Source organism: Anser cygnoides, chromosome 35 (assembly GCF_040182565.1).
Source record: "Anser cygnoides isolate HZ-2024a breed goose chromosome 35, Taihu_goose_T2T_genome, whole genome shotgun sequence".
Taxonomy (NCBI): domain Eukaryota; kingdom Metazoa; phylum Chordata; class Aves; order Anseriformes; family Anatidae; genus Anser; species Anser cygnoides.
In genome coordinates, this window is record NC_089907.1 from 2293322 (window position 1) to 2315549 (window position 22228).

The following is a 22228-nucleotide window of genomic DNA, read 5'->3' on the forward strand; positions in this document are numbered from 1 at the left end:
AACCTGCGGAGAGAGCCCGGCGCTGACGTCACCACCGCCCCCCCTCCCCCCTCCCTCCCTCCCCCCCCGTTACCGCGGGGCATTGTGGGACCTCGGAGGACCTGTGACGTCACCACCCCCCGCACGGTTCCCATGGCAACGCGCCGCCATCTTCCTTACGGGGGGGGGGAACCGGGGCGGGGGGGGGGGGGAGGAACCGGGACGGGGCGGGAGGGGGCGTGGGGGGGGCGGGGGGTGCCCGGTGCCCCTCCCCCCCCCCCCCGAATTTCTCCCCCCTCCCCGGTTCCCCCCCCCGCCCAGAGGCGCCGCGATGTCCCCGTGGGCGCTGCCGCTGCTGCTCCTCGCCCTCCCCGGCGCCCCCAGCCCCCCCCCCGCGGCGTGCCCGCCCCCTCGCGGCCCCCCCGGGACGTACCCGCAGCCCCGGGCCGGGGGAGGCAGCGGGGGGCCCCGGGGGCGGCCGGGCCCGGCGCCGTGCCGAGGTGCGGGAGGGGTTCCGGGGGGAAGGGTTTAACGGGGGACCCACAGGAAGGCCCTAAGAGAGGCGGGGGGGGGGAGGGGGAAAAGGGGCCGGGTGGGGAACGCGGGGAGGGGAAGGAAGGTTCCGGGGGAGGGAGGTTCCGGGGGGTTTTGGGGGGGGTTGGGGGGTTTTGGGGGGTGTGGGGGGATAAAGGTGGGATTTGGGGGGATTGGGGGCTTTAAATTTGGGGTTTGGGGGGATCGGGGGGCTTAATTACAGGGGGACGGCGGGGGGGGGGTTGGGGGTCCCTAAGGTGGGTTTGGGGGAGGCTGGGACCCCAAATTTGGGGGGTTTTGGGGGGGCTAAATCTGGGGTTTGGGGGGAATTGGGGTCCCGAAATCTGGGGTTTGGGGGGATTTGGGGGTCTAAATCTGGGATTTGGGGGAACGGGGGCCTTAATTATGGGGGACGGGGGGTTGGGGGTCCCTAAGGTGGGTTTGGGGAGGCTGGGACCCCAACTTCGGGGGTTTTGGGGGGGGTGGGGGGAATTGGGGGCTAAAGCTGGGATTTGGGGGCATTGGGGTCTCTCAATCTGGGTTTGGGGGGAATGGGGGGCCTGAAATCCTGGGGACGGGGGGGTTGGGGGTTCCTAAGGTGGGTTTGGGGGAGAAATGTGGGGTTTTGGGGGAAAAAGGACCTCAAATTTGGGGTTTGGGGGGATTTGGGGTCCTAAATCTGGGTTTTGGGGAAATTGGGAGCCTTAATTCTGGAATTTGGGGGAATTGGGATCCATAAATCTGGGATTTGGGGGGAATGGGGGCCTTAATTATGGGGGACAGGGGGGTTGGGGGTCCCTGAGGTGGGTTTTGGGTGAAAAGGAGCCCAAATTTGGGGGGGTTGGGGGGAATTTGGGGCCTAACTCTGGGATTTGGGGGAATTAGGGTCCCCAAATCTGGGTTTTGGGGGAATTGGGGGCCTTAAATCCTGGGGACGGGGGGTTGGGGGTTCCTAAAGCGGGTTTTGGGGGGAAATGTGGGGGTTTTGAGGGAAAACGACCTCAAATTTGGGGTTTGGGGGGATTTGGGGGTCCTAAATCTGGATTTTGGGGGAAATTGGGGGCCTTAATTCTGGAATTTGGGGGAATTGGGATCCATAAATCTGGGATTTGGGGGGAATGGGGGCCTTAAAACCTGGGGACGGGGGGGTTGGGGGTCCCTGAGGTGGGTTTTGGGTGAAAAGGACCCCAAATTTGGGGGGGGTTGGGGGGAATTTGGGGCCTAACTCTGGGATTTGGGGGAATTAGGGTCCCCAAATCTGGGTTTTGGGGGAATTGGGGGCCTGAAATCCTGGGGACGGGGGTTGGGGGTCCCTAAGGTGGGTTTTGGGGGAGAAATGTGGGGTTTTGGGGGAAAAGGACCTCAAATTTGGGGTATGGGGGGGATTTGGGGACCTAAACCTGAAATTTGAGGAAATTGGGAGCCTTAATTCTGGGATTTGGGGCAATTGGGGTCCTCAAATCTGGGTTTTGGGGGAATTGGGGGCCTTAAATCCTGGGGACGGGGGTTGGGGGTCCCTGAGGTGGGTTTTGGGTGAAAAGGAGCCCAGAATTTGGGGGGGTTGGGGGGAATTTGGGGCCTAACTCTGGGATTTGGGGCAATTGGGGTCCCCAAATCTGGGTTTCGGGGGAATTGGGGGCCTTAAATCCTGGGGACGGGGGGTTGGGGGTCCCTAAAGCGGGTTTTGGGGGAAATGTGGGGGTTTTGAGGGAAAAAGGACCACAAATTTTGGGGTTTGGGGGGATTTGGGGGTCCTAAATCTGGATTTTGGGGGAATGGGGGGGCCTTAATTCTGGGGGACGGGGGCGGTTGGGAGTCCCTAAGGCGGGTTTTGGGTGAAAAGGAGCCCAAATTTGGGGGGTTTGGGGGAATTTGGGGCCCCCCTTACTGGGGGGGGGTCCCCACCCCGCAGCCCCCGGTGCCCGGCCCCGCTGTCGTTCCCCAACGGGGCCATGGCCCCCCGGCTCCCCGCGTACCCCCCGGCAGCTCCGTGGCCTTCGAGTGCGACGACGGCTTCGTCCTGCGCGGGGCCCAGCGCCTGCGCTGCCGCCCCGGGGGGTCTGGAGCGGGGCCCCCCCGTCTGCGACGACGGCGGTGAGAACCCCGAAACGGGCCCCCCACGGGGAGACCCCAAAAAGACCCCGAAAAGACCCCCAAAAGGGCCCAGGAAGACCCCCAAAAAGACCCCAAAAAGACCCCAAAAGCCCCGAAAAGGGCCCCTGGGAGACCCCAAAAGGGCCCAGGAAGACCCCAAAAAGACGCCAAAAAGACCCCAAAAGGGCCCAGGAAGACACCCAAAAAGACCCCAAAAGACCCCAAAAGGGCCCCGGGAGACCCCAAAAGGGCCCAGGAAGACCCCAAAAGACCCCAAAAGACCCCAAAAGGGCCCCGGGAGACCCCAAAAGGGCCCAGGAAGACCCCAAAAAGACGCCAAAAAGACCCCAAAAGGGCCCAGGAAGACCCCAAAAGACCTGAAAAGGGCCCCCAGGAGACCCCAAAACCCCCGGAAGACCCCAAAAGGGCTCCAGAAAGACCCCAAAAAGCCCCAGGGAGACCCCAAAAGGGCCTCAGTGAGACCCCAAAATCCCCAGGGAGACCCCAAAAGGGCCCAGGAAGACCCCAAAAAGCCCCCGGGAGACCCCGAAAAGCCCCCAGGAAACCCCAAAAGGGCCCCAAAAAGACCCCAAAAGGCCCCAGGGAGACCCCAAAAGGGCCCAGGAAGACCCCAAAAAGACCCCAAAGACCCAAAAAGGGCCCCAGGAGACCCCAAAAGGGCCCAGGAAGACCCCAAAAGACCCCAAAAGCCCCGAAAAGGGCCCAGGAGACCCCAAAAGGGCCCAGGAAGACCCCAAAAAGACCCCAAAGCCCCGAAAAGGCCCCTGGGAAGACCCCAAAAGGGCCCCGGGAAGACCCCAAAGACCCCAAAAGCCCCGAAAAGGGCCCAGGGAGACCCCAAAAGGGCCCAGGAAGACCCCAAAAAGACCCCAAAGACCCCAAAAGGGCCCCAGGGAGACCCCAAAAGGGCCCGGGAAGACCCCAAAAGGGCCCAGGGAGACCCCAAAAAGCCCCCGGGAGATGCCGAGCCCCCCTCCTGGGGACCCTAATAAAAAAAGGGGGTTTAGGTCAAAGATATGGGATTTCCTTCTTGGGGGGGGCCCAAATCCCCCAAAGTGACCCCAGAATTAGTGCGGCAGACCCCAAAATCACCCTGGTGGCCCCAAAATCCCTCAGACTGACCCAAAGTGTCCCTGGGAGGGCTCCAAATCCCCCCGGGGACCCCAACCCCCCATTGAGCCCCAAATCCCACCCCGGTACCCCAAATCCCCCTAGTGAGCCCCAAATCCCCCCTAGGGACCCCAAATCCCTCCTGGGGACCCCAAATCCCCCTATTGAGCCCCAAATCCCCCCCGGGGACCCCAAATTGCCCCTGGGGACCCCAAAACCCCCCAGGGACCCCAGCCCCCCCGAAGAGCCCCAAATCCCCCCCAGGGACCCCAAATCCCCCTATTGAGCCCCAAATCCCCCCCAGGGACCCCAAATCCCCCTTAATGAGCCCCAAACCCCCCCCCCCGGCACCCCAAATCCCTCCTGGGGACCCCAAATCCCCCCTTGGGAAACCCCACGCCCCCCAGGGAGCCCCAACCCCCCCAGGGAACCCCAAATCCCCCTGAGGACCCCAAATCCCCCGGGGGGACCCCAAAATCCCTCTCAGAGCCCCCCAATCCCCTCCTACGGCCCCCCCAACCCCCCCAAGGGACCCCCCCGAGCCCCCCGGGACCCCCCCCCCCCCAATCCCTCCCTTTCGGGGTCCCTATAGGGTTTGGGGGGGGGGCTTTTGTGGGGGGGGGGTCACGGGGGTCCTGCCCCCCGTGCCCCCCCCCCCTGACGCCCCCCAGCAGGTGACTGTCCCCCGGCGGGGCCCCGGCCGGGGGGTGACGACGGGGGGGCCGGTGGCGGGGGGCCGAGGTGGGGGTGCGCTGCGGCCCCGGGCTGCAGCTCCTGGGCCCCCCGGCGCCGCTGCCTGGACACGGGGCGGTGGTCGGGGCCCGAGCCCAGCTGCCGGCGTGAGTGGCCCCAAATCCCCCCGCCCCATTTCCCTGTGCCCCCATAACCCCCCGGCCCCATGTCCCCATGTCCCCATGTCCCCATAACCCCCCGGCCCCGTATCCCAATGCCCCCATGTCCCCGTGTCCCCACACCCCAACGTCCCCATGACCTATCCCAGTTTCCCCATATCCTGGTGTCCCCACACCCCAATATCCCCACACCCCAATGTCCCCATAACCCCACACCCCAGTGTCCCCATAACCCCTGTCCCCATAACCCCATGTCCCCCTGTCCCCACACCCCAACGTCCCCATAACCCTATACCCCGATGTCCCCACGTCCCCGTACCCCAATGTCCCCCTGCCCCCATATCCCAGTTTCCCCATATCCTGGTGTCCCCACACCCCAATATCCCTATACCCCAATGTCCCAATAACCCCCCACCCCAATATCCCCATAACCCCACGCCCCAATGTCCCAATATGCCCATAACCCCATATCCCAATGTCCCCATACCCCAATATCCCCACACCCCAATGTCCCCATAACCCCCCACCCCAGTGTCCCCACACCCCAATGTCCCCGTAACCCCACACCCCAATGTCCCCACACCCCAATGTCCCTATAACCCCATACCTCAACGTCCCTATATCCCAATGACCCTATAACCGCATATCCCAACATCCCCACACCTCAATATCCCCATACCCCAATATCCCCATAACCCCACACCCCAATGTCCCCACACCCCAATATCCCTATACCCCAACATCCCTATAACCTCACACCCCAATATCCCCACACCCCAATATCCCCATAACCCCACACCCCAATGTCCCCACACCCCAATGTCCCTATACCCCAATGTCCCCATAACCTTATACCCCAACACCCCAATGACCCCACACCCCAACGTCCCAATATCCCCATAACCCCATATCCCAATATCCCCATAACCCCACACCCCAACGTCCCAATGTCCCCATAACCCCACACCCCAATGTCCCCATACCCCAATGTCCCCATAACCCCACACCCCAGTGTCCCGACACCCCAATGTCCCCACACCCCAACGTCCCCATAACCCCACACCCCAATGTCCCCATAACCCCACACCCCAATGTCCCGACACCCCAATATCCCCATACCCCAACATCCCCATAACCCCACACCCCAATATCCCAATATCCCCATAACCCCACACCCCAGTGTCCCCATACCCCAATGTCCCTATAACCCCATATCCCAATGTCCCCACACCCCAATATCCCTGTACCCCAATATCCCCATAACCCCACACCCCAATGTCCCAACACCCCAATATCCCTATACCCCAACGTCCCCATAACCCCACACCCCAACGTCCCAATGTCCCCATAACCCCACACCCCAATATCCCCACACCCCAACGTCCCCATAACCCCGCACCCCAATGTCCCCCCCACCCCAAAATCCCCCGTAACCCCCCGCGTCCCCCCAGACCCCTTCTCCTTCGACACCCCCGAGGACGTCACGGCGGGGCTGGGCGCCTCCTTCGCTGCCCTCCTGGAGCGAGCGGGGGCCCGCGGCGACAACAGTGAGCGCCCCCCCCCCCGCCGCCCCTGCCCCCGTGATGATGTCATCGTGACATCATCGTGACGTCATCGTGACGTCACGCAGGCTCGTCGCTGGGCCGCCGCGTGGTGCTGAGCCGCTCGGGGCCCTGCACGTCTACCTCCTCCTCGACGCCTCCGGCAGCGTCGGGCCCGACGCCTTCAGCACGCTGCAGCGCGGCGGGGGGGGTGTCTGTGGGGCCTTGGGGGGGGGGGGGGGGGGGGGTTGGGGGGGGGGGGGGGGTTGGGGGGGGGGGGGGTCGGGGGGGGGGGTTTCGGGGTCGGGGGGGGTTTTTGGGGGGGGGGGGGCTTGGTTGGGGTTGGGAGGCTCCGGTTGGGGTTGGGGGGCTCTAAATAAGGTCTGGGGGCTCCAAATAGGGTCTGGGGGCTTTGGGGGGACTTTGGGGGGGCCTGGGGGCTTGGGGGAGGTTGGGGGGGGTTTGGGGTCAACGGGAGTTGGGGTTGGGGGGTTTGGGGTCTGGGGTCTTGGTTGAGTTGGGGTTGGGAGGCTCCAGTTGGGGTTGGGGGGCTCCAGTTGGGGTTGGGGGCTCCAAATAGGGTCTGGGGTCCTCAGGGCGGGGTTGGGGAGGCGTGAGGTGATGTCACCGTGCCCCAAATGACGTCAGAGCTCCTCCAAGTGAGGTCAGGGCGCCCCAAATGGTTGGGACCCCCGAGATGAGCCCAGGCCCCCCAAACGGTATCAGGGCCCCCGAGATGGGCCCAGGACCCCCAAATGAGGTTGGGACCCCCCAAGACGAGCCCAGGCCCCCCAAGCTGAGCCCAGGCCCCCCCAAACGGCACGGGGCCCCCCCCAAAATGAGCCCAGCCCCCCCCCCGGCACGGTGCCAGCCCCCGCCCGCCCGCAGCTGAGCAGCTTCGAGGTGCCGCTGCGTTTCGCTGCCGTCTCCTTCGGCAGCCGCGCGGCGCGTCGCCGTCTCCACCGCCGAGGACGACTCGGCCGACGCCGACGAGGTCATCGAGCGCCTGCACAACATCACGCTGGCCGGTACGGCCCCCGGGGTGGGGGGTGACGGCGGGGCCGGGACCCCCGTCGGGACCCCGTTACCCACCCCATGTCCATACCCCCCCCCCGCAGAGCACGGCAACGCGACGGGCACCAACGCGCGGGCGGCGCTGATGGAGGCTCTACCACATGGTGCTCTACCACAAGGAGCGCGCCGCGCGCGCCGGGCAGCCCGATGCCTGGCGCCAGACGCGGCACGTGGTGTTCCTGATGACCGACGGTGGGCTTGGGGGGGCTTCAGGGGGATTTGGGGGGATTTGGGGGGATTTCGGGGGATTTTGGGGTGTTTTGGGGTCGCCGTTGACCCGTGTCCCGTAGGGTTGGTCAACGCTGGAGGAAACCCATGGGAGGCAGTGGTCAAGGTTTGGGACGTGGGGTCTTTGGGGGTCTTTGGGGGGGGTTGGGGTCTTCAGGGGTCTTTGGGGGGGCTTACGGGGAGATTTCAGGGGATTTCGGGGTGTTTTGGGTCCCGTTGACCCGTGTCCCATTGGGTTGGTCAACATTGGAGGGAGCCCATGGGAGGCAGCAGTCAAGATTGAGGACATGGGGTCTTTGGGGGTATTTGGGGTGGTTGGGGTCTTCGGGGGTCTTTGGGGGGGGGCCACAGGGGTCTTTGGGGGGATTTCGGGGTGTTTTGGGGGTCCCCGTTGACCCGTGTCCCGTAGGGTTGGTCAATGTTGGAGGGAACCCATGGGAGGCAGTGGTCAAGGTTGAGGACGTGGGGTCTTTGGGGGTCTTTGGGGATGGAGTGGGGTCTTCAGGGGTCTTTGGGGGTCTTTGGGGGCTTACGGGGGATTTGGGGGGATTTCGGGGTGTTTTGGGGGTCCCCGTTGACCCGTGTCCCGTAGGGTTGGTCAACGTTGGAGGGAACCCATGGGAGGCAGTGGTCAAGATTGGAGGATGTGGGGTCTTTGGGGGTCTTTGGGGGGGTTGGGGTCTTTGGGGGTCTTTGGGGGTCTTCGGGGGGGTTTGGGGTCTTCGGGGGTGTTTGGGGGGTCTTCAAAGGTCTTCAGGGGTCTTTGGGGGTCTTTGAGGGTCTTTGGGAGTCTTTGGGGGTCTCCGTTGACCCCTGTCCCGTTGGGTTGGTCAATGTTGGAGGGAACCTGAGGTAGGCGGAGGTCAAGATCGAGGACGTGGGGTCTTCGGGGGGCTTCGGGGGGGGGGGGTCTTTGTGGGGGCTGGGGGGTCTTTGGGGGATTTTGGGGGTCTTCGGGGAGCTTTGGGGGTCTTTGGGGGTCCCCGTTGACCCCTGTCCCGTTGGGTTGGTCAACGCTGGAGGGAACCCATGGGAGGCAGCGGCCGAGATCGAGGACGTGGGGTTTTGGGGGGGGGATTTGGGGGGGTCTTCGGGGAGTTACGGGGGGGGTCTTCGGTGGGTTTTGGGGTGTTTGGGGGGGTTTTGGGGGGTCTCCATCGCCCCGTGCCCCGCAGGGAGGTTCAACGTCGGGGGCAACCCGCGGGAGGCGGTGGCCAAGATCGAGGACGCGCTGGAGATTGAGCCGGACCGCCGGGAATTTTTGGGTGGGCTTTGGGGGGGGGGGCAACGGGGGGGGGGGGCCGGGGGCTCGGGGGGGTCTGGGGGGGCTTTGGAGGGGCATCGCGGGGGCGTTGGGGGGCATCAGGGGGGGCTTTTGGGGGCATTGGGGGGCTTTGGGGGTATTGAGAGCCATCGGGGGGCTTTGGGTTATTGGGGGGGGGGGGCTCTGGGGGGGTCTTTGGGGGGCTCGGGGGGCTCGGGGGGTCCCGAGGGCGCCCCTGGGCCCCTCCGGGCAGGTTTAGGGCCCCGGAGGCCGCCCCCGCCCCCCCCTCCGCCCTTTGCCCCCCCCGTTTGCTCTTGCGCCACCCTTGGGTGCCCCCCCCCCGCCCGCGCGGTCGTGGCCCCTGCTCGGCCTTGGCCTGGGCCCGGGCACGGAGCCGGCCCCCGCCCCCCCCCCCGGGGACTGCCCCCAGACCCCCCTTGGTGCCCCCAGCCCCATTTTGGGTGCCCCCAGACCCATTTTACACCCCCCCAGCCCCTCTCCAGCCCCCCCAGCCCCTCTCCAGCCCCCCATCCCCACTTTAGCCCCCATCCCCATTTTAGACCCCCCCATCCCCATTTAAGCTCCCCCAGCCCCACTTTACACCCCTCCAGCCCCCCCAGCCCCCTCTCCAGCCCCCCCAGCCCCCTCTCCAGCCCCCCAGCCCCACCACCACCCCCCCCCAGCCCTCTCTCCAGCCCCCCCCCCCAGCCCCACTTTACAGCCCCCAGCCCCCCTAGCCCCACTTTACACCCCTCCAGCCCCCCCAGCTCCTCTCCAGCCCCCAGCCCCTCTCCAGCCCCCCCCCAGCCCCATTTTACACCCCGTGTCCCCCCCTCCAGAGATCTACGCCTTCGGGGTGGGGGCGCTGGAGGTGGACCTGGTGGCGCTGGAGGCGGTGGCGACGCGGGGGCCGGAGCCCCACGCCTTCAAGCTGCAGGACGCCGCCGCGCCGCCCGGACCCTCGAGGGGCTCTGGCCGTCACCACCATCGGCGACCTCTGCGGGTCATCGTCGGGGGGGACGCCGCCCGCCCCCCCTGGCACGTCGTGCTGAGGGTGGGCGCCCGGGACCCCTGGGGACATTGGGGGGGGGGACCCTTTGGGGCCATTGGGGGCCATTTGGGGCCGTTGGGGGCCATTGGGGATCATTGGGGGTCGTTGGGGGCTTTTGGGGGTCTTTGGGGGTTTTTGAGGGCCATTGGGGGCCTTTTGGGGTCTTTGGGGGTCTTTGGGGGTCTTTGGGGGTCTTGGGGGGCCATTGGGGGCCACTGGTGGTCATTGGGGGTCTTTGGGGGTCATTGGGGGTCGTTGGGGGTCTTTGGGGGCCGTTGGGGGCCATTGGGGGTCTTTGGGGGTCATTGGGAGTCTTTGAGGGCCATTGGGGGTCTTTGGGGGCCATTGGGGGTCTTTGGGGGTCTTTGGGGGTCATTGGGGGTCTTTGGGGGTCATTGGGGGCCGTTGGGGGCCATTGGGGGCCATTGGGGGTCTTTGGGGCCATTGGGGGCCTTTGGGGGCCGTTGGGGGTCATTGGGGACTATTTGGGGTTATTGGGGGCCGTTGGGGGCCATTGGGGGCTGTTGGGGGTTGTTGGGGGCCGTTGGGGGTCTTTGGGGGCCGTTGGGGGCCATTAGGGGCCATTGGGGGTCTTTGGGGGCCGTTGGGGGTCTTTGGGGGCCATTGGGGGTCATTGGGGGCCATTGGGGGTCATTGGGGGTCTTTGGGGATCATTGGGGGTCATTGGGGGCCGTTGGGGGCCATTGGGGGTCTTTGGAGGTCTTTGGGGGCCATGGGGGGGACCCTTTGGGTCGGTGGGGGCCATTGGGGACCATTGGGGGTCATTGGGGATCATTGGGGGTCATTGGGGGTCTTTGGGGGCCATTGGGGGTCATTGGGGGCCGTTGGGGGTCGTTGGGGGGCATTGGGGGTCGTTGGGGACCATTGGGGGTCGTTGGGGACCATTGGGGGCTATTGGGGGTCTTTGGGGGCCATTGGGGGTCTTTGGGGGTCATTGGGGGTCCTTGGGGGTCTTTGGGGCCTTTGGGGGCCATTGGGGATCATTGGGGGTCTTTGGGGGCCGTTGGGGGTCTTTGGAGGTCTTTGGGGGCCGTTGGGGGTCTTTGGGGGCCATTGGGGGTCATTGGGGGCCGTTGGGGGTCGTTGGGGACCATTGGGGGTCATTGGGGATCATTGGGGGTCATTGGGGGTCTTTGGGGTCATTGGGGGTCATTGGGGGCCGTTGGGGTCTTTGGGGGCCTTTGGGGGTCGTTGGGGGTCTTTGGGGGTCTTTGGGAGCCATAGGGAGGACCCTTTGGGGTCGGTGGGGGCCATTGGGGGCCATTGGGGGCATTGGGGGGCATTGGGGGTCATTGGGGGTCGTTGGGGGTCTTTGGGGGCCATAGGGAGGACCCTTTGGGGTCGGTGGGGGCCATTGGGGGCCCCACGACGTGTCCCGTTCCCCCCCCCCCAGACCGGGGCGCGGCAGCGCTGCGGGGGGGCCCTGGTGGGGGGCCGCTGGGTGCTGACGGCCCGCGCACTGCTTCGTGGGGGCGCCGGGACCCCGCGCCTGGAGCGCCGAGCTGGTACGGGGCCCCCGGGACCCCCCCCAGGGGACCCCAAAACCCTGACCCCAGTGCCCAGCGGGACCCCAAAACCCAGACCCCCATTACCCATGGGGACCCCAAAATCCTGACCCCATTGACCAAGGGGACCCCAAAACCCAGACCCCATTGCCCAAGGGGACCCCAAAATCCTGACCCCATTACCCATGGGGACCCCAAAACCCAGACCCCATTGACCAAGGGGACCCCAAAACCCGGACCCCAGTGCCCAGCGGGACCCCAAAACCTGGACCCCATTGACCAAGGGGACCCCAAAACCCAGGACCCCAAAGCCCCTCGGGACCCCCCACCCCATTGCCCAAGGGGACCCCAAAACCCTGACCCCATTGACCAAGGGGACCCCAAAACCAGGACCCCAAAGCCCCTCGGGACCCCCACCCCATTGACCAAGGGGACCCCAAAACCCTGACCCCATTGACCAAGGGGACCCCAAAACCCAGACCCCACTGCCCAAGGGGACCCCAAAATCCAGGACCCCAGTGCCCAGCGGGACCCCCACCCCATTGCCCAAGGGGACCCCAAAATCCTGACCCCATTGACCAAGGGGACCCCAAAACCCGGACCCCTTTACCCATGGGGACCCCAAAATCCTGACCCCATTGCCCAAGGGGACCCCAAAACCCAGACCCCAAAGCCCCTCGGGACCCCCACCCCATTGACCAAGGGGACCCCAAAACCTGGACCCCAAAGCCCCTCGGGACCCCCACCCCATTGACCAAGGGGACCCCAAAACCCTGACCCCATTGACCAAGGGGACCCCAAAACCCAGACCCCACTGCCCAAGGGGACCCCAAAATCCAGGACCCCAAAGCCCCCTCGGGACCCCCACCCCATTGCCCAAGGGGACCCCAAAATCCTGACCCCATTGACCAAGGGGACCCCAAAACCCGGACCCCTTTACCCATGGGGACCCCAAAATCCTGACCCCATTGACCAAGGGGACCCCAAAATCCAGACCCCACTGCCCCGGGGGACCCCCAAAATCCAGGACCCCAAAACCCCTTGGGACCCCCAACCCCATTGACCAAGGGGACCCCCAAAACCTGGACCCCATTGACCAAGGGGACCCCAAAAACCCAGACCCCAAAGCCCCGGGGGACCCCAAAACCCAGACCCCAAAGCCCCTCGGGACCCCCACCCCATTGACCAAGGGGACCCCAAGACCTGGACCCCATTGACCAAGGGGACCCCAAAACCCAGATCCCAATGCCCAGGGGGGACCCCAAGAACCAGGACCCCAAAGCCCCTCGGGACCCCCACCCCATTGCCCAAGGGGACCCCCAAAACCCAGACCCCAATGCCCCGGGGGACCCCAAAACCCAGGACCCCAAAGCCCCTCGGGACCCCCACCCCATTGCCCAAGGGGACCCCAAAACCCAGACCCCAATGCCCCGGGGGACCCCAAAATCCAGACCCCAAAGCCCCTCGGGACCCCAACCCCATTGACCAAGGGGACCCCAAAACCCTGACCCCCAGTGCCCATGGGGACCCCAAAACCCAGACCCCATTGCCCAAGGGGACCCCAAAATCCTGACCCCATTGCCCAAGGGGACCCCAAAATCCTGACCCCATTGCCCAAGGGGACCCCAAAACCCAGACCCCATTACCCATGGGGACCCCAAAATCCTGACCCCATTGACCAAGGGGACCCCAAAATCCTGACCCCATTGCCCAAGGGGACCCCAAAACCCAGACCCCATTGACCAAGGGGACCCCAAAACCCGGACCCCAAAGCCCCTCGGGACCCCCACCCCATTGCCCAAGGGGACCCCAAAACCCGGACCCCAGTGCCCAGCGGGACCCCAAAACCTGGACCCCATTGACCAAGGGGACCCCAAAACCCAGGACCCCAAAGCCCCTCGGGACCCCCACCCCACTGCCCAAGGAGACCCCAAAATCCAGGACCCCAAAGCCCCTCGGGACCCCCACCCCATGGGGACCCCAAAACCCTGACCCCAATGCCCAGGGGGGACCCCAAGAACCAGGCCCCCCCCCCCAATACCCCAGGGGACCCCAAAACCCCTCCCCTCCCCCCCCAACCCTTAGCCCCCCCCCCCCCCCGTTCCCCCAGGGGACCCCAAATCCCCCAACCCCCCGCCCCGACGCCCCGGGGGGGGGACCCCAAACCCCCGCCCCTGACCCCCCCCCCCCGGGGATTTTTGGGGTGCAGGGGGGGGGCGGCAGGTCCCCATCCGGGCCTGGGTCCCCCACGAGGCCTTCGACGTGCGGGGGGGGGCGGCGCGGGGGGTCCCCGAGTTCTACGACTACGACGTGGCCCTGGTGGAGCTGGAGGGCGAGGTGGGCGCCCAGGGCCCCCCCTGGTGAGTTTTGGGGTGCTATGGGGGGGGGGGGGGGGCAAGACAAGCCCCCCCCCCCCCCTAATTTTTGCCCCCCCCCCCCCAAGGAGGGTCTGCGTCCCCTGCACCGAGGACGCCAACAGAGCCCTGAGGAAGCCCCCCGGGACCCCGTGCGAGGAGCAAGGTGGGGGGGGGAGGGTTTTTTTTGGGGGGGGAGGGTTTTTTGGGGGGGGTCCCCAGAGTTTTTGGGGGGGGTCCCGAGGCCTGGGGGGGGCTGCTGCTGACCCCCCCCCCCCCCCCCCCCCAGAGGCTGAGCTGCTGGGCCCGGCGCGGGTCCCCGCCGAGTTCGTGTCCCTGCAGGGGCAGCGGCTGCGCGCCCGCGTCAGGGGGCTCCAGGAGGTGAGGGGCCGCGACCCACGGCGGGGCCCTGCCCCATAGCTCGGGGCCTGCCCCATAGCTCGGGGCCTGCCCCATAGCTCAGAGCCTGCCCCATAGATCGGAGCCTGCCCCATAGCCCGGGGCCTGCCCCATAGCTCAGAGCCTGCCCCATAGCCTGGAGCCTGCCCCATAGTCCGGGGCCTGCCCCATAGCTCAGAGCCTGCCCCATAGCCTGGAGCCTGCCCCATAGCCCGGAGCCTGCCCCATAGCCTCATAGCCCGGAGCCTGCCCCATAGCCCTGCCCCATAGCTCGGAGCCTGCCCCATAGCTCGGGGCCTGCCCCATAGCTCGGATCCTGCCCCATAGCTCGGGGCCTGCCCCATAGCTCGGGGCCTGCCCCATAGCTCGGGGCCTGCCCCATAGCCTGGAGCCTGCCCCATAGCCTCATAGCTCGGGGCCTGCCCCATAGCCTGGAGCCTGCCCCATAGCTCGGGGCCTGCCCCATAGCTCAGAGCCTGCCCCATAGCTCGGGGCCTGCCCCATAGCCTGGAGCCTGCCCCATAGCTCGGGGCCTGCCCCATAGCTCAGAGCCTGCCCCATAGCTCGGAGCCTGCCCCATAGCCTGGACCCTGCCCCATAGCTCGGGGCCTGCCCCATAGCTCAGAGCCTGCCCCATAGCTCGGACCCTGCCCCATAGCCTGCCCCATAGCCCGGAGCCTGCCCCATAGCTCGGAGCCTGCCCCATAGCCCGGGGCCTCATAGCTCGGAGCCTGCCCCATAGCCTGCCCCATAGCTCGGAGCCTGCCCCATAGCTCGGGGCCTGCCCCATAGCCCGGAGCCTGCCCCATAGCTCGGAGCCTGCCCCATAGCCCTGCCCCATAGCTCGGGGCCTGCCCCATAGCTCGGACCCTGACCCATAGCTCGGAGCCTGCCCCATAGCTCGGACCCTGACCCATAGCTCGGAGCCTGCCCCATAGCCCGGACACTGCCCGATAGCCCGGGGCCTGCCCCATAGCTCAGACCCTGCCCCATAGCTCAGGGCCTGCCCCATAGCCCTGCCCCATCGGGAGCCTGCCCCATAGCTCGGGGCCTGCCCCATAGCCCGGAGCCTGCCCCATAGACCCTGCCCCATAGCTCAGGGCCTGCCCCATAGCTCGGACCCTGCCCCATAGCTCGGGGCCTGCCCCATAGCTCGGAGCCTGCCCCATAGCTCGGACCCTGCCCCATAGCCTGGACCCTGCCCCATAGCTCGGACCCTGCCCCATAGCTCGGGGCCTGCCCCATAGCCCGGAGCCTGCCCCATAGCTCAGACCCTGCCCCATAGCCCGGGGCCTGCCCCATAGCCTGGACCCTGCCCCATAGCCGGGAGCCTGCCCCATAGCTCGGAGCCTGCCCCATAGCCCGGAGCCTGCCCCATAGCTCAGAGCCTGCCCCATAGCTTGGACCCTGCCCCATAGCACGGGGCCTGCCCCATAGCTCAGAGCCTGCCCCATAGCTCAGAGCCTGCCCCATAGCACGGGGCCTGCCCCATAGCCTGGACCCTGCCCCATAGCTCGGGGCCCGCCCCATAGCTCGGAGCCTGCCCCATAGCTCAGAGCCTCATAGCCCAGAGCCTGCCCCATAGCTCAGAGCCTGCCCCATAGCTCGGAGCCTGCCCCATAGCCCGGACCCTGCCCCATAGCTCAGAGCCCTGCCCCATAGCCCGGACCCTGCCCCATAGCTCGGAGCCTGCCCCATATGGAGCCTGCCCCATAGCCTGGAGCCTCCCCCATATTTCGGACCCTGCCCCATAGCCCTGCCCCATAGCCCGGACCCACAGCCCTGCCCCACACCTCAGCCCCTGCCCCACATCCCAAGCCCTGCCCCACACCCTGACCCCCTGCCCCACACCCCTGCCCCACACCCCCGCCCCACATCCCTGCCCCACACCCCCAACTGCCCAGGGACCACCCGAGTGCGCGGCAGGAGGGTGGGGGGGGGGGGGCACCCACGGACGGGGGCAGGGTTTGGGGTGGGGGGTGGGGGGGGCAGCACCCATGGGTGCCGTGCCCCCCCCCAGCGGGCCGCCTGCGTGGCGGACGCGGTGCAGCCGGGGCCGCCCCCCGCCAACGCCTCGCTGGGGGCCGCCGTCACCCCCCGCTTCCTCTGCTCCGGGCCCGAGGGCGGCGAGCGCCAGGAGGTGGCCTGCAAAGGTCCCCGGCAGGTCCCCGACGGGTCCCCAACGTGTCCCCGACGGGTCCCCAACGTGTCCCCCCCCCCGGGGTCCCCAACGTGTCCCCAACGTGTCCCCCCCCCGGGGTCCCCAAGTCCCCGGGTCCCCCCCGTCCCGCCGTCCTCGCGTCCCCGTGTCCCCGTATCCCAGTGCCCCCGCTTTCCCCTGTCCCCGGATCCCGGTGTCCTGGCGTCCCCATGTCCCCCTGTCCCCATATCGCAGTGTCCCCATATCCCCATGTCCCCATGTCCCCATATCCCCATGTCCCCATGTCCCCATATCCCCATGTCCCCATGTCCCCATATCCCCATGTCCCCTTGTCCCCACATCCCCGTGTCCCCATATCCCCATGTCCCCATATCCCTGTCCCCGTGTCCCCATGTCCCCATGTCCCCTATCCCCGTATCCCAGTGCCCCCATTTTCCCCTGTCCCCATATCCCAGTGTCCCGATGTCCCCAATGTCCCTGTGTCCCCGGGTCCCCATGTCCCCCTGTCCCATATTCCCATGTCCCAATGTCCCCATATCCCCTACCCCCATTTCCCCAGTGTCCCAATGTCCCTGTGTACCAATGTCCCCGTGTCCCCATGTCCCCACATCCCCGTGTCCCCATGTCCCCATGTCCCCTATCCCCGTATCCCAGTGCCCCCATTTTCCCCTGTCCCCATATCCCAGTGTCCCGGTGTCCCCATGTCCCCCTGTCCCCATATTGCAGTGTCCCCATGTCCCCAATGTCCCCATGTCCCCATGTCCCCGTGTCCCCATATCCCAGTGCCCCCATTTTCCCCTGTCCCTGTATCCCAGTGTCCTGGTGTCCCCATGTCCCCCTGTCCCCATATTCCCCTGTCCCCATGTCCCCATATCCCCTACCCCCATTTCCCCAGTGTCCCCATGTCCCCCTGTCCCCGTGTCTCCCAGTCCCCATATCCCCAATTTCCCCCATGTCCCCATCTCCCAGTGTCCCCCTGTCCCCGGGTCCCCAATTCCCCAACTCCCTGCGTCCTCCTGTCCCCAATGTCCCCAAATCCCCCTGTCCCTGTGTCCCCCATCCCCAAATCCCCGTCCCCCTGTCCCAATGTCCCCAAATCCCCATCCCCAATGTCCCCCTGTCCCTAAATCCCCCCGTCCCCCCATCCCAATGTCCCCGTGTCTGCCTGTCCCCAATGTCCCCATGTCCCCAACGATGTCCCCAATGTCCCCAAATCCCCCTGCCCCAATGTCCCCATGTCCCAATGTCCCCATGTCCCCAATGATGTCCCCAATGTCCCCAAATCCCCGTCCCCAATGTCCCCCCGTCCCCAAATCCCCCTGTCCCTGTGTCCCCCGTCCCCAAATCCCCCTGTCCCCATGTCCCCATGTCCCCAACGATGTCCCCAATGTCCCCAAATCCCCCCGTCCCCCCATCCCCATGTCCCCGTGTCTGCCTGTCCCCAATGTCCCCAAATCCCCGTCCCCATGTCCCCATGTCCCCAATGTCCCCATGTCCCCAACGATGTCCCCATGTCCCCAACGTCCCCGCGTCCCCGTCCCCAGGCGAGTCGGGCAGCTCGCTCTTCCTCGAGCGCCGTCACCGCTTCATCCAGGTGAGACGGGCGGGGGCCACCAACGGCCCCCCCGGGGGGCCCCAACCCCGGGGGTCCCCCCCGGGACCTCCCCCTCCAGGGTCCCCAACCCCGGGGGTCCCCAACCCCAAGGGTCCCCCCCTGGGGGTCCCCACCCGGGGGTCCCCACCCAGGGGTCCCCAACCCCAGGGATCCCCACCCAGGGGTGCCCAACCCCAAGGGTCCCCCCCTAAGGGTCCCCCCTGGGGGTCCCCACTCAGGGGTCCCCACCCAGGGGTCCCCCCCCCCCCCGGGGGGTCCCCACCCCCACGCCCCCCTGTCCCTGCCCCACAGGTGGGGGTGCTGAGCTGGGGCACCTTCGACCCGTGCCGGGGGGGGGGGGCGCGACGCCGAGGGGCGGCCGCTGCGCGCCCCGGCCCCCCCCCGGCCACCAGCCCCGCGACTTCCACGTCAGCCTCTTCCGCGTCCAGCCCTGGCTGCGCCGCCACCTGGGGGGGGTCCTGCGCTTCGCCCCCCTGCGCGCCCCATAGCCGGACCCCCGGCGGGACCCCCGGGCCTGGGTCCTGCGGGGGGCCCCACGGCGGGACCCACGGCGGGACCCACGGCGGCTGCTGTGGGGGCATCCGTGCTGGGACCCATAGCCGGACCCATAGCTGGACCCCTGGTGTGACCCATAGCCGGACCCATAGCCGGACCCATAGCGGGTCCTACAGGGGGCCCCATAGCCGGACCCACACCTGGACCCCATAGCCGGACCCACATCCAGACCCATAGCGGGACCCACAGTGACCCATAGCAGGACCCGTTGTGGGCCCCATAGCCGGACCCATAGCGGGTCCTACGGGGGGCCTCATAGCTGGACCCACACCTGGACCCATAGCTGGACCCATAGCCAGACCCCAGCCAGACCCCGTAGTGGGACCCATAGCCAGACCCATAGCGGGACCCATAGCGGGACCCACAGTGACCCATAGCCAGACCTATAGCAGGACCCATAGCGGGACCCTCACTGTGACCCCCAAAAGGACCCGTGGTGTGGCCCCATAGCCAGACCCACAGCCGGACCCACAGTGACCCATAGCAGGACCCATAGTGGGACCCATAGCTGGACCCCCACTGTGACCCCCAGCCAGACCCATAGCCGGACCCATGGTGGGCCCCATAGCCGGACCCATAGCAGGACCCATAGCAGGACCCATAGCCTGACCCATAGCCTGACCCATAGCGGGCCCCCCACTGTGATCCATGGCCGGACCCCATATTGGGACCCATAGCCTGACCCATAACTGGACCCATAGCTGGACCCATAGCCTGACCCATAGCCGGACCCATAGCAGGACCCATAGAAGGACCCATAGCTGGGACCCATAGCTGGGACCCATAAGCGGGACCCATAGCGGGACCCATAGCCGGACCCATAGCCAGACCCATAGCGGGACCCATAGCCGGACCCATAGCTGGACCCATAGCTGGGACCCATAGCAGGACCCATAGCAGGACCCATAGCCGGACCCATAGCCAGACCCATAGCCGGGACCCATAGCCGGACCCATAGCGGGACCCATAGCGGGACCCATAAGCGGGACCCATAGCCGGACCCATAGCGGGACCCATAGCTGGACCCATAGCGGGACCTATAGCCAGACCCCCCACCCAGACCCCATATTGGGACCAATAGCCTGACCCATAGCGGGACCCATAGCGGGACCCATAGCCGGACCCATAGCGGGACCCATAGCCGGACCCATAGCTGGACCCACAGCCAGACCCATAGCGGGCCCCCCACTGCGACCCCCAGCCGGACCCCCCCACGACCCCCCAGGACCCACACTGGGACCCCCGCCAGGCCCCCCCCCCCCGTGCCCCCCATCGGGACCCCCCGTTATCCCCTCCCCCCCGTGCCCCCCAATAAAGCCGTGCCCCCCCCCGCCCCCCGATGCCGTGAACTTCCCCGACGGTGCCGCCCCTTCCCGGCAGAGCGGGGCCGCCCCCCCCCCCCGCGGCCTGGCTGCGTGCCCCAAGGGGGGGGTGGGGGGGCAGGTGGGGGCACCTGGGGGGGGGGGGGGGAAATGCGTGGGGCGGGGGGGGGGGGGGGGACGTGTGGGGCTGGGGGGGGACCCCAAAGGTGTTATGGGGGCGGGGGGGGGGGGGGGGGGCAAGGTGTTGTGAGGCTGGGGGGGCAATGGGGCAGGGGGGGCAATGGGGCAGGGGGGGCAATGGGGCAGGTGGGGGGGCAATGGGGCGGGTGGGGGGGCAATGGGGCGGGGTGGGGGGCAATGGGGCAGGTGGGGGGCAATGGGGCAGGGGGGGCAATGGGGCGGGTGGGGGGGGCAATGGGGCAGGTGGGGGGGCAATGGGGCAGGTGGGGGGCAATGGGGCGGGTGGGGGGGGCAATGGGGCAGGTGGGGGGCAATGGGGCAGGTGGGGGGCAATGGGGGCGGGTGGGGGGGGGCAATGGGGCAGGTGGGGGGGGCAATGGGGCAGGTGGGGGGCAATGGGGCGGGTGGGGGGGCAATGGGGCAGGTGGGGGGCAATGGGGCAGGTGGGGGGAGCAATGGGGCGGGTGGGGGGCAATGGGGCGGGTGGGGGGCAATGGGGTGGGGGGGCAATGGGGAAGGTGGGGGGGGCGGGAGGCTCATTAGCGGTGTTAATTGGGTTAACGAGGCCTCGGTGGGGCCCACCTGGGGGGTGGGGCCCCGGAGCTCGCTGTGGGGCAGCACCTGCCCCCCCCAACCCCCCCCAACCCCCCCCCAGTGATTTCCTGCAACCCACGGGGGGCCTCGTTTCGCAACCCCCCCCCCCGGCTCCGTGCCCGGCCCCATAGAGGTCAGCGGGCGGCCCGGGGGGCGGACACGGACCCAGCCCCATAGCGGGACCCACAGCGGGACCCGGACCCATAGCGGGACCCACGGCCGGACCCGGACCCACAGCGGGACCCACAGCGGGACCCAGCCCCACAGCGGGACCCAGCCCCATAGCGGGACCCAGCCCCATACGGGACCCACGGCCGGACCCGGACCCACAGCGGGACCCACGGCCGGACCCACAGCGGGACCCACAGCCGGACCCCCAGCCATGGCCGGAGCCCTGCTCGCCCTCCTGCTGCTGCTGCCCCCCTCGCAGCCGGTTGGTGCCCCCCCCCCAAATCCCCTGCCCCACATCCCCCCATAGCTGCCCCACATCCCCCCATAGCTGCCCCACCTAACGGCGTCCCCTGCCCCATAACCCCCCCAGCTGCCCCATAACCCCCCAGCTGCCCTACGCCCCCCCGCCCCATAGCCGCCCCATAGCTGCCCCACCTAACGGCGTCCCCTGCCCCACAGCTGCCCCATAACTGCCCCCCAACCCCCTGCCCCATAGCTGCCCCCACATCCTGGTGTCCCCTGCCCCATAACTGCCCCATAACTGCCCCATAACTGCCCCCCAACCTCTCTGCCCCATAACTGCCCCATAACTGCCCCCCAACCCCGCTGCCCCATAGCTGCCCCACATCCCGGTGTCCCCTGCCCCATAGCTGCCCCATAACTGCCCCAACCCTGCTGCCCCACAGCTGCCCCATAACTGCCCCCAGCCCTGCTGCCCCATAGCTGCCCCACATCCTGGTGTCCCCTGCCCCATAGCTGCCCCACAACCCTTCTGCCCCATCTACCGGTGTCCCCTGCCCCACAGCTGCCCCATAACTGCCCCCCACCCCCGCTGCCCCATAGCTGCCCCATAACCGCCCCCAACCCCACTGCCCCACATCCCGGTGCCCCCTGCCCCACAGCTGCCCCATAACTGCCCCCCACCCCCGCTGCCCCACAGCTGCCCCATAACCGCCCCCAACCCCCCTGCCCCATAACTGCCCCACATCCCGGTGCCCCCTGCCCCACAGCTGCCCCATAACCCCCCCCACCCCCCCCATTTAACGCCCCCCCCCTCCCCGCAGCCACCCCCGCGACCCCCGCGGCCGCCCCCACGACCCCCCGGCGACCCCCACGACCCCCCCGCTGCGACCCGGCGCTGGCGCCCATCTCGGGGGGCTGGGGGAGCTGGTGGGGGGCGAGGCCCTGCGCTACCGCTGCCCCCCGGCACCGTCCCCGCGCCCACCGGCCTGCGCCGCTGCACCCCCGGGGGGGGCTGGGAGCCGCTGCCGGGGGGCCACCCCCACTGCCGAGGTGGGTCCGGGGGGGGCTTGGGGGGTCAAGGGGGGGTTCGGGGGTCAATGGGGTCCAGGGGAGGGCTTTGGGGGTCTATGGGGGGCTCTTAGGGTCAAGGGGGGGCTTGGGGGTCTATGGGGGGGGGGGTTTGGGGGTCTATGGGGGTCAAGGGGGGGGGTTGGGGTCAAGGGGGGGTTGGGGGGCTTTGGGGTCCAGGGGAGGGCTGCTGGGGTCAAGGGGGGGCTCTTAGGGTCAAGGGGGGGGCTTTGGGGTCAAGGAGAGGGGTTGGGGGGGCTTTGGGATACGGGGGGGGGGGCTGTTAGGGTCAA

The 22228-nt window shown here is 67.7% G+C and overlaps 1 protein-coding gene across 1 annotated transcript; it reads left to right on the top strand.

Moving 5' to 3' along the window:
- Window positions 1-310: 310 nt before the first annotated feature.
- Window positions 311-18428, top strand: LOC136788331 (complement C2-like). The gene is given in 27 exon segments (XM_066986618.1): window positions 311-408; window positions 2357-2487; window positions 2490-2583; window positions 2585-2607; window positions 4410-4427; window positions 4430-4520; window positions 4522-4577; window positions 6041-6136; window positions 6220-6252; window positions 6255-6341; window positions 7002-7075; window positions 7077-7158; window positions 7249-7295; window positions 7297-7396; window positions 8608-8697; window positions 9536-9644; window positions 9646-9698; window positions 9701-9750; window positions 11162-11221; window positions 11223-11280; window positions 13483-13633; window positions 13717-13793; window positions 13917-14008; window positions 16047-16179; window positions 17732-17781; window positions 18094-18177; window positions 18180-18428. Coding segments are annotated over 27 exon segments (2148 nt in total). The 3' UTR covers window positions 18291-18428.
- Window positions 18429-22228: the final 3800 nt, after the last annotated feature.